At 43.1% G+C, this 11,365-nt stretch overlaps 1 protein-coding gene across 1 annotated transcript; it reads left to right on the top strand.

Annotated features, from left to right (window-relative positions):
- Positions 1 to 1,975: 1,975 nt before the first annotated feature.
- ptmaa (prothymosin alpha a) lies at positions 1,976 to 9,158 on the top strand. The gene is made up of 5 exons (XM_080733455.1): positions 1,976 to 2,155; positions 5,810 to 5,878; positions 6,049 to 6,133; positions 7,873 to 7,952; positions 8,443 to 9,158. Exons 1-5 carry the CDS (start codon positions 2,111 to 2,113, stop codon positions 8,479 to 8,481), a joined length of 318 nt encoding a protein of 105 aa, XP_080589581.1. The 5' UTR covers positions 1,976 to 2,110; the 3' UTR covers positions 8,482 to 9,158.
- The last annotated feature ends 2,207 nt before the right edge of the window (positions 9,159 to 11,365 follow it).

The following is an 11,365-nucleotide window of genomic DNA, read 5'->3' as shown; positions in this document are numbered from 1 at the left end:
TGACAAAATGTGTCAATATTGTGTCTCAACATTTCTCAACTTCGTATTCAAGCTCATTTATCATAGGCCTATAAATGAGAAAATGTCATACATCTGTAATTGTCATGGTGCAGCATTTCGTTTTCAGTTTCATACACCATCTGAGCGGAAACTGACAAAACGAGTTCTGGAGACAAACTAAACTAGGACAAAAATAGGATTTCAGCCCTGCAGGCTTGAACCCTTGATAATTGAATAAGCCTATTTCACATACAGGCGCTCCTTCTCGCCTGCTTTACGAATCCGCTCCCGGTTTTATAGGCAGCTACGCCCCTTGCGCCTAGTTGACTGACTGACAGCTGGATCATCCAATCAGCAGACGCAAAGCGTCAACATTATGTTTGCTCCAGTTCATCCTCCAATGGAATGGAAGCTTTAACAATCACGACGCCATGCGGGTTTAAATGGCAACCATCTTGGTAAGGGAAAGTCCGATCATTTGACCTCACTGCTTTCTGCAGAAATGACTGGTTTACTCCTGGGTTAATAATCCATTACTGTACAGCTATCAACTTCTAAAATGTGATCCTTCCCGAGACATAATCTATCTGTCTGTATGTAGATTTAGTCATTTAGATATAGTTTAATAATGGACTATAGACTACTAGGTTATGAGAGAAGACCAACTCACACTTGCTATATCACGCAGTTTCGCTTTAGAGTTCATCCCACCCTTCTCATTCCTGCGCGATCTACTCTACTCTGTTCTCTATCTCACTCTACCTTTCTCTCCCTCCCTCCCTCTCTCTCTCCCTCCCTCCCTCCCTTACTCTACTCTGCCTACGGTATCTACTTCAATACAGTCTCTCTACCTCTCTAACTCTGTCTCTCTTTCTTTTGCGCTCACTCTACCTCTAGCTCTCTCTTTCTCTCTCAGTTCAATCAATCTCTCTCTCGCTCCCCCCTTCTCTCTCCCTCCCTCTCTCTCTCGCTCTCCCTTCCTCTCTCTCTCGTCTCTCCCTCCCCCTCCCCTCTCTCTCTCTCTCTCTCCCGACCTTCAACAAACAACCTAGTGGTGGATAAACTCCTCCTCTGTGAGGCGCAGAGCGAGGAGAGGAGAGGAGAGGAGAGGCGGGGGAGTCAGAAGGGGAGGAGAGAGAGAGAGAGAGAGAGAGAGAGAACGAGAGAAAGAGAGAGAGAGAGCGAGAGAGAGAGAGAGAGAGAGAGAGAGAGAGAGAGAGAGAGAGAGAGAGAGAGAGAGAGAGGGTCTTAAAGATGGATATACATTATCCTACAGAGAAATGGTCCCTCTCTCTCTCCTCATCCAGAGACTTCATTCAAACACCTGAACACCTATGGTGAGGTTCAGTTCAGTTCAGGATTATGATCAACTATTAGTTTACACACACACACACACACACACACACACACACACACACACACACACACACACACACACACACACACACACACACACACACACACACACACACACACACCGCCTGTTGGAGAGCTGATCTAACGTTCTAAATACGTGAGCCGCTTATGTGTGTGTGTGTGTGTGTGTGTGTGTGTGTGTGAGTGTGAGTGAGAGAGAGAGAGAGAGAGAGAGAGAGAGAGAGAGAGAGGAAGGCACGCGGCTGATGTGCGCGCGTGCGTGAGCGAGAAGTGATTGCACGGGATTAAAAACTTGTCGGGTGGACAGCGCGCGCGCGCGACCAAAGGCGTATATTTATGACCGTGTTCCACATCGAGGTAGCCCTTGCCCAACACATACATACGTGCACGCGCACCATCACCAGCACGCACACGCTGACGTGCACGCGCGGAGCCCACGTACACGCGCATACAAGAGAGAGGGAGGGTTGTCTATTGTTCACGGTCTGACCAATCGCAATTAGAGCATTCTGTGACCTGGCCGACCAATCGGCGCGCTCCGTCCTGTAAAGGGCGCCGCCCACCAGTCTATAAAGTCGCGAGCCCCGGCGAACAGAGCCGCCGCTGGCAATCTGACCATTTATTTTACCTTTTAAACTATAAAGGGAACTAAAAAACAAAGCCGTCTTTTCCAGGTAGACATTTGTTCTTTTTTTCTCCAGCCTCCCCCCTCATTGAAAGCAGGATATCTACCATGGCGGACAGTAAAGTGGAGAGCAAAAAGGAATTGAGCGCCAAGGTAAGAGGAGATGGATGGAGAGAGAGAGACTGGAGGAGTAGCCTCTACTAAAATCTTCAGCTGTTTTAATCTAACAGTTTGTAACTCTGAAAGTGTACGCATGTGCCCAAACGGACCCGATGAGTGAGTGTCCACTTGGTCACGTTTGCACGCTCCGAGTTATTCAAACAGATTTGGGATTTTAGGCTATACTTGCTGGAGCCCACTGAGGCGCAAAAGGTAAATGATGGACAAGAGTTACAGATTTCTATAGGCTATAACATTGAACCTCAGACGCGCGCCTGTGTAGACTCCAATAACTGACCTGAGCCTGGTGTCAGCACACTGAGCACAGCATAGGAGGAAAACAGAAAGCCGCTGCGTTTCCGTGCAGCTTTATAACAACACAGGTCACTGGCTATCCATTTAAATGCACAAAACTGGAATGAACTGTAGCCCAGTCTGATGCCTCTCTCTCTCTGTGTCTGAGAGCTTTCAAACAGGAATGAATAGACTCCAGCCTCCCGATATCACTGGACTGTACACAGTCAAAATCCTCGCTGTTCATTTAACTCCGAAAGTAGAGTGCACAAATGGAACCGTCAGTTTGGTTCCATTTATGCACTTTCGGAGTTCCACATGGATAATAAAATCACTGGCCGAGGGTTTGACTGTGTGGGCTGCGCTGCTTCTAACATGTTTGGATGGGATAATGCTTCTTTTCACGGCTGTTTAACTCCGTCCCCCTGTTTAAGTCAAAACTAAACAGAGTCCATTGTTGATTATTTGTGTCACGTAGCTATTCAGTACCACCAAATCCCCCGGGGCGCGCGCGGCGTGCCTCTCCGGTCGCGATTAATTATTGTTAGGCGATTATCGTTAGGCCTATTAAGCTATTATCATTATTATTCTGTATCATCGTTGTTGTAGACAGTTCCTGTTGTTGTAATAAACAGTTCCACGCGCGCCGTCGCTTCTATCTTGACGCCCGCAGCGCGTGCCAATTCCCCCGGTGACCGCGGCGAGGGAGCGAAAGAAAGGCTCAACACGGAGGCTGCTGGTATTGTTTGTTTTATATGAGCTCCGGTAGGCTGCCTGGGTTCGGCTGAGGCTCAGTCCACACTGACTGACTGGAGAGAGAGAGAGAGCAGGCTACTGGAGAGAACGTATGTCGTGCTCCTCGTCGTGCGTAATTGTTACACGGTCACGGACCACCGGACCGTCGGCTCTCGCGCTCGGACCGGTGGTCCGTGATAACATTAACAACGCGCGACGAGCGCTGACGGCTCGGTCGGTCCGGCGACCGGGGCTGTGCGGTCCGTAATAATAATGATAACGCGCGACGAGCGTGGTATGAACGCAGCTCGTGATGCTTTCGTTTCTTTCATTCAGTTAAGTATTGCGAGCAGCTGGTGTAGCGAGGAGGAGGGAAGGAGGGGACGACCGTTCCCCCACTTCCCCCGTCGTCTCTCTCTCGTCTCGGGGGACGGTGGGACGCTGCTGACGGTACTAATAGGTACTGGTAGAAGCCGCAGGCAGGGTGAGGGCGTGCGAGGAGACTCTGGGTTGCTTTGTAGAGCAGGAGGGCACCGTCTGGCGCGGCGGCGGCGGCTCCCGGTACCCGTCTGGATCACTCACAGTCACTAGGGCTGACATCACGCATCGCCTGCATGTGCAGCGTCTGCACAGTGCACTGCACACTGACAGTCAGTGGTGTCATAGGTTACATGATGTGATGATGGATGGATAGATAGATAGATAGATATAGACCTATTAATAGTTGTTGGCTATTACAAAGTCCAGGTCTCTCACTCATCATTGATTGATTGATTGATTGATTGATTGATTGAACGTGTTATTAGATAGAAATGCAAAACAGCACGAGTACAGTCAAACACTTTGGTCTAAAAGGATAACACAAGAAAAAAGTCCTTGAGGTCTTGTTTCGCACTCAAGCAGTAGTTGTATCTCTCTCTCTCCCTCTCTCTCCCTCTCTCTCTCTCTGTGTGTGTGTGTGTGTGTGTGTGTGTGTGTGTGTGTGTGTGTGTGTGTGTGTGTGTGCGTGTGTGCGTGTGCGTGTGCGTGTGTGTGTGTGTGTGTGTGTGTGTTTATGTAAATGATTACTATAGGCAGTGGATATCAGTGGATGAAACGGCCCGAGGCTGCCGCTCGCTTGCATGTGATTGGCTACCTAGAACTTTGACAGACAGACCAATTAAAACAGAGAAAACAGAGCAGCTTGAACTAATCTATCAGGACATGCAAGCAGAGGTGGATTTCCTCATTGTCTTCTGTCATAGTAAGCTGCAAAGTTTCTGTTGAGGCAGCAGTTCGTTTTTGTGTAATTTAATTGGGTCCCAGTCCCACGCAAAGTGCATGTTCTCTTATTTACAGTAATAAGTTGAGAACTTGGGAAGTATGATACAGTTAGAATTTTAGATAGGCCTATATTTTACATTAGCCCATATAATTAACATTGTTAATTAGCATATTGGAATAATGTAATTGTGTTAATTATAACACTGAGGACTCATATGTATTATTAACATTATTATTAAGCTATATTTTGTATACATTTATACCATACACTGTGTTTTATATTAGGCATATACACACAGTGCCACCACGAAGTTGTGTGTGTGTGTGTGTGTGTGTGTGTGTGTGTGTGTGTGTGTGTGTGTGTGTGTGTGTGTGTGTGTGTGTGTGTGTGCAGTAGGGTTTTCTCTTTTTTTTTTATTACAACTACAAATTCCACTGGAATTTGTAGTTGTTTTACGGGTGTGTCTTTTGGTTTCCCAATGAGACTCAGCTCTGAATGGACTACAAGCATTGATAGACAGTGTCATGTTGCAACAGGGTTGTGGGAGCTGGGAGGGATTTAAAGAGTGCTGACCAATAGAAAGACATCAAATCTAAGTATCACATTTCAAATGGAAAATGAATGCAACATGCCTTCCCTTACAAGTTTGAGGAAGGTTTAAGGAGGAGGGAAGAAAGAGGAGAGAAGGGGGAGGGGGGAAAACAACATCTCTGATAGATTCCCGCTCCTTTCTGGAGGAAGCAGTTCCACCTCCTGCCATGAATCAGAATGATGCCTTTATTTAACCTTGTCTTCATGTGTGTATCTACCGGTAGTTAAATGATGACATTTAACACAGGTCGAACCCATCAAATGTTTTGTTCTAGTATTATTAATACAGTTTAACTGAGGACTACAAACTGAAACATCTATGAACATTGCAGTATGCCCAGTTTAGTTTGGGCATGTCCCAGTTTACACATTGATGTCATACCAAGACGACATGACATCAAAAACATTCCATAACAAGACATGAAGTCATTTCCGATCAGACCTTGGGGTGAATATATTTTACACGCAAGTGCCAGATGAGTGAAATTTACTAATACATAGTAAACATACACAATTCAAGTGTACCATTAGTGTGTGTTTCACATGCAGCCTTGTGGTGCAGTTTAGGCCTTGGAAGTGGGCCCAATTCAGCCAAACAGGGGGAGGTTCCTATCTTCCTACGAGATAACGACATACATGCTTTACACTCCTTTCTCTGGCTTCCTGAGTAAACACCTTGAATTGTAGTAAAGAGAGATAGAGCACACGGCATACCATAACCGGTGTGTATCAGTAACACGTGAGTTGTGCGTGTGTTGTTTCAGGAGCTGAAGGAGAAGAAAGTGACAGAAGAGAAGGAGAATGGGAAAGACGCTGCTGCCAATGGCAAGACCGTAAGAACAACTCCACTGTTTCACCTTCTTTAGAACACAGTCCTCCTCTCTGTTCGCTGAGGTCAACATAACTTGAGTGATGAACTGATTTAACCTCTCAATGGTGTCATTTCTCTCCCCCCCTCTCTCTTTTCTCTGTCTCTCTCTCGCTCGCTCTCTCTCTCTCTTAGGAGGAGGAGAATGGAGAGAAGGAGAATGAGGTAGAGGAGGAAGAGGAGGATGTTGGAGAGGAAGAGGAAGAAGAGGATGCAGAGGGTAGGTGACTGGGAAGAAGGGATAAGAAGACAGCAGAAAGGCAAACCAGACACTTTCTTGGGCCGTGACGCACAGCCAACGATTTGATGCAAGGGAAATAGACAGTTGCATCAAGAATGGGGACCAATAGTATGTTGTCCTGTTAGGTTTGTTCTTTATTGCCCTGTATGTTAGAGACTTTCATCATTGTGCCTATTCCATTTCTGTTTAAGGTAGTACATATGTTGCCTCCCATATCCTTAAACCCTTTAAAGACAAGTATAGAGACAGTAGTTTTACAGGGCAGTTGTCCAACCTGTTAAATCTGACCACCCACTCACTGTTTACATAGTGCAGTGGTTCTCAAACACTTTCATGTCAAGGACCTTCAAATGCGTTTGGCTGCGGAGTGGACCCCCACTTTATAAAATATTGTGCCAGGGACCCACATAAGAGAAGATTTCTTAACTTAAAATAGAGCATAAGTTCCTCATTTTGTTGGGGAACCCCATCAAGGTCCACTTGGGGAGCCCAGGCCCCACTTTGACAAGCAGTGATATAGTAAGTAGTGTATTAAAGCTCAGTACTGTGCCTGGTGCAAGATGAAGATTAACACCACTGTGGGAGAAATATTCACTTATTACTTAAGTAAAACTAGCAATACCACATTCTGCATTCAACATTTTACTTGAGTAAAAGCACAAAAGTAAAATATACTTATCAAATATAAATTTAGTTATTATGCAGAATAGGCCATTTCAAAATCGTGTTATTGGATTGTAATTAGTAATGCATTCATGTGTTCAATTTAAATACTTTATTTTGCACCTGATGCAAAGTAATAATAATCTAAATCTGCAAAGTAATAATTGTAGAGGAACAAAGTTCAATATTTATTTCTGAAATGTGGAGTAGAAGAAAAATAAATACACAATTAAAGTAAAACTACCTCAAAATCGTACTTGAGTAAATGTTACTTTTCACCAGCCATCAACCAAGTGTCATGTAGGGGTCTTTGCCATGTTAAAGTGTATTGAGAGTACAGCTGACACTCAAAAAAGAGTGACTAGTGGATTATGTTCACAGAGTAGTCACAGAGTGCCACCTGGTGGCCACTTAGATTAATGTAACTGAACACACTGAAAGCATGGACACCTTTACAGTTTAACCTTTTATTTATTTGCATGGAATAAATTCAGTTGGTACAAATTAAATTTACATCAAGCTGTTGTCTGAGACCATAAAAACCTAAGTTGATGAAAACCATGCAAATGAAGGCCTGCTACTCAGTTAGAGCAAAGCAACAGACTGAAACCTCATCTAAAAATAGGAACAGGAAATCCATTGTTCCTAAATATGTCAACTAGATTCACTTTTTATTCCATATATCTCCATAGAAGTTAATAAAGGGTTAAAAAATGGCTGCTATGGTAACCACAGAGCACCTTTAAACAAGGAAAAAATAGACTCAAAGTAAGTAATAGCCTTTTTTCAACTGTCAGTACAGAGAGCTGAGGAAAAAAGCAAAAACAATTTAATGTCTTGTGCTGACCTCAGTTCTTCAGCGCAACTAATAACGGAGTTTGACTGAATTAATATTAGTGTTGTATGTGAAAAGAAAAATGCTCCATCAAAGGGGAATACTGATGACATTCTCTGAACTCTAGTTTATTTTTATTTTTTTCCTCCCCTTACTGTTTTAAGGGTTGGCGTTTATTAAAATTGAATGTCAGATTTTGACTCTGTGTGCATGCATTTAGGTGATGAGGATGATGATGACGAAGATGACCTTGATGGGCCAACGGGGAAGAGAGCAGCTGAGGATGATGATGATGATGAGGTGAGAAGGACTGCTTGTTCTAAAAAGAACACGGCTTTTAAAAATAAAGCCCTCTTACCTGCAGTTACAGTAGGATGATGTAACACTCATCCTACTGTACCTGCAACCGTTCATGTCAGCATTGGTGTCTGCCCACAGCTATGAATAGACCTCTATACAGCATCTTTGTAGACCATGGAGCCGCCTCATTATACTAGAATAGACTATCTGATCTCACTTCTGGTTTATGAGACCATAATTGTGGGATTTATGATTAACACATCCATGGGGCCATAGATAGAATTAGGCCCCTTTAGTTGCCTAAAATTGCAGTCCATGGCTACTGCTAGTATAATAACCGATGATTCATCACCAGGTTATGTTCAGAATGGAGAAGTGTGTTCCATGTTTGAAGCCAACCGTTATCAGTTCTGGTGCAATAACAGCACCCTGTGCACAATCCGTCTGGGGGAACCACAGTGAACTCAGCATGTTGCTTCTTTGTTTCCAGGATGAAGTTGGAACCAAGAAACAGAAAACTGATGACTAGAGACAAGCACCCCTCTGCCTAGAGGACAACATCAACAACAACAACAACAAACAGCCAGTTTTCTAGAATACCCTCAAGACTTCACAGTCCTCCCTTCTTAACAAGAATACTTTAAAAAGGAGAATTTGTTTGTATTTTTATTTACATTTTATATTTTTGTAAATATTGTCAGGAGGTCGGCCATTTTGCGACAGTGATCTCTCTCTCTCTGGTTATCAAGCGGTGCTTTGAAGACTTTTAGATTCATCATATACTTCATCTATCTCCCGTCCAAACCCTGTACAAACAAATAGAACGATTCAGCCAAACATTCCAGTCCCACTCCTGCTTTTTAAGAAGGCTGTGTCATTATCAACACAGCTACGTGTATGATTGTGGATTACACACAATGTGTTGATTTTTAATAATATATAATAACACAAGTTCTGGTGTAAGTAACACAAACGTGTGTTATCCCTGTAGACTGGTGGATGTGTTGAAAATTACCAGCTTTTTTAAGAACGTTGTGTGTCTATTAGTTGTACCATCCAGTGGTAGTTTGTATGAAACATCAAGGCCGTAAGCTCTCTGCTGTCCGTCCGTCCGTCTGTCCAGCTGTTATGGCCTGGTTTTAATGGTTTTATGTCCGTGTTATTTTGTTGAACAATAAACGGGGATTTGATTTTGTTTGTTCTTAACTCTGTCTGGATTAGTTTCTGTCTGTTAAAGGCTACATCTATCTGCAGGAAGAGACAAAGTGTGTTAGCTGTGTGAGCTATATGATCTTTTCCTTGCAGGCTATACAAGGAAGAATCTTCAGATAATGGTCATATACGTAGACTGTATTTATGTAGGAGCAAAAGAGTCCGTTTTTAACCCTGATCTTCTCCAGGCTGATTAAACACCAACAAAATAAAGTTCTAAGTGGTTGTCTTTGTTTAGAAAGCCAGTAGAAGATCAGATCCTTTAAATTTAGTTAAAAACTGGTCTTTTGTGCATGTGGAAGTGCAGGCATAGGGATGAATATCAGATTTATCCTATTCCTGTGGGTATGTAGTCCTAGAAGTGATTGTCATAGAAGCTCATTGTAAATGCCTCATCATGCCTTAACATGGAGAAAACCTGGTGAATTATTCTGCTGAATAAATTGACCTGAGTTAATTGTCTTCTGATACACACTTCTTGACCTCTATTCGCCTCCTCTACCTCTCTTTCTTCTGTCTTATAATCTGCTTCCGACAGTCCAGTCTTCACCTTTTTCTCTCTTCTATTCTGGCACACTTATCTTTTACATCCTCTTCTCTTTTTCCCTTTTTTCTTTTTCACCCTGCCATATTCTCTGCTGCATCTCTGGCATTGCCCCACACAGCCTTCTCATATCCATGACAGCAGTGCTTTACTGACAACCAGGAGTGGAAAGTATTAGCCACAGGAGGGTGCTATAGTGTAACAAAGGCACATGCATACTGGTATATGAGTGCAGTATTGAGTACTAGGAGTAGCCTTCTACTAAGCTGGATTTTGGTTTAATTGGGAGTGGTGTGGGGTTGTTCAACGAACTGCTGTGCTGAGTTTAAAAGGAGACCGTGTCAGGTGTCACTCAAGGGCGAGCAAGTCATAAGAGCCATAAAAGAAGAGTGCTTGAATTATTACACCGTTGCACCAAAGAAGTCAGCCACCTAAAACAGCATTTGTCTGTTTGCAGGACAGTATCTCCCAAAATGTTCCCCAATATGTATGTATGTCTCCCAGACACTTGCCCAAATATGTGTACAGTATGTCCCCCAACACCCTAATTAGGCAGGACTGACTTCATACTGATGTCATGTTCACAAACTGTATATGGAATAGAATTATTGCACATCTGTATACAATACCAAATGAGACTGAAGACCAATTGTTTCTTAAGCTTTTGAAGATAATCTACCTGGCATGACTTCCAGTGAAAGAAAAAGTATGACTACACTACACATTGTTATATTATATACACACAATTTGAAACAAGACAGTCTAGAGACAAGTCTGGAGCCATCCGGCATAAACATTGGGAAAATAATTCAAAACAAGTCTCATAGAGACATCATCCATCTCAAGTCTAAATCACTACACCAATTTTCATTTTTGCAAGCAAGAAAACAAAAAACTCTGCTCTACTACAACTCTGCTTAAAACTAATATAATGGTATTCTACTACAAAAGCAACATGTATTTTCTGCTGCAATGTCAGCAATTGGTTCAATTTGCACAACTAGTAAGCTCTAAGGCTCTATGGATTGCAATGTCAGTTGGTTCAAATCACCTTGGTTGGGTTTAGGGAGCAGCATGGCCTCTAGTGGGGCTTTTAGACATAGTCTTGCCATGTTCTAATGGTCTGCACAACACCTGTAGCCTTTATCAAGAACATTTGACAAATAATAATAATTGCACTATTATAATTACTTATAATTATATTATAATTAAAATGAGCTGGCAGCCATCAGGCAGTTTTCCTTTCACTTTTCCCCCAATGCAGTGGTGTTGACAAATTCCCATTCAGTGCGTTGATATCATTCGAAAGCGGTGCTTGCAGCTGCATTGCAATCAACTTGAGACAGGCACTCCGCAAGCATGGCAAGTTCACTCCCCCATCAATAAACTGTTGCTTTTACACTTCAAGTTTTGTGCAGATTAGCAACAAAGCTGAGATGTGTTCATTTCACAAGCTCGTGAATCAGGCTAATTGTTTAATTTCCAATCAGTTAATTGACTATCATTTTAAAGTGCACATGTTTGTGGTATGCAGGAGGCAGAGAAGATACAGTATAGGGGTAATAGCAGGAATGACATGAACCAAGTTATTGTGGAACGTCTTGCTTGCATTATTATTATGTACTACATATCTGGTGTGAAATGGCACAACAAACCC

The sequence above is a fragment of the Nannobrachium achirus genome, assembly GCF_963921795.1.
Source record: "Nannobrachium achirus genome assembly, chromosome: 1".
In the NCBI taxonomy this organism is placed as follows: Eukaryota; Metazoa; Chordata; class Actinopteri; order Myctophiformes; family Myctophidae; genus Nannobrachium; species Nannobrachium achirus.
This window is presented reverse-complemented; position numbering and strand designations above follow the sequence as displayed.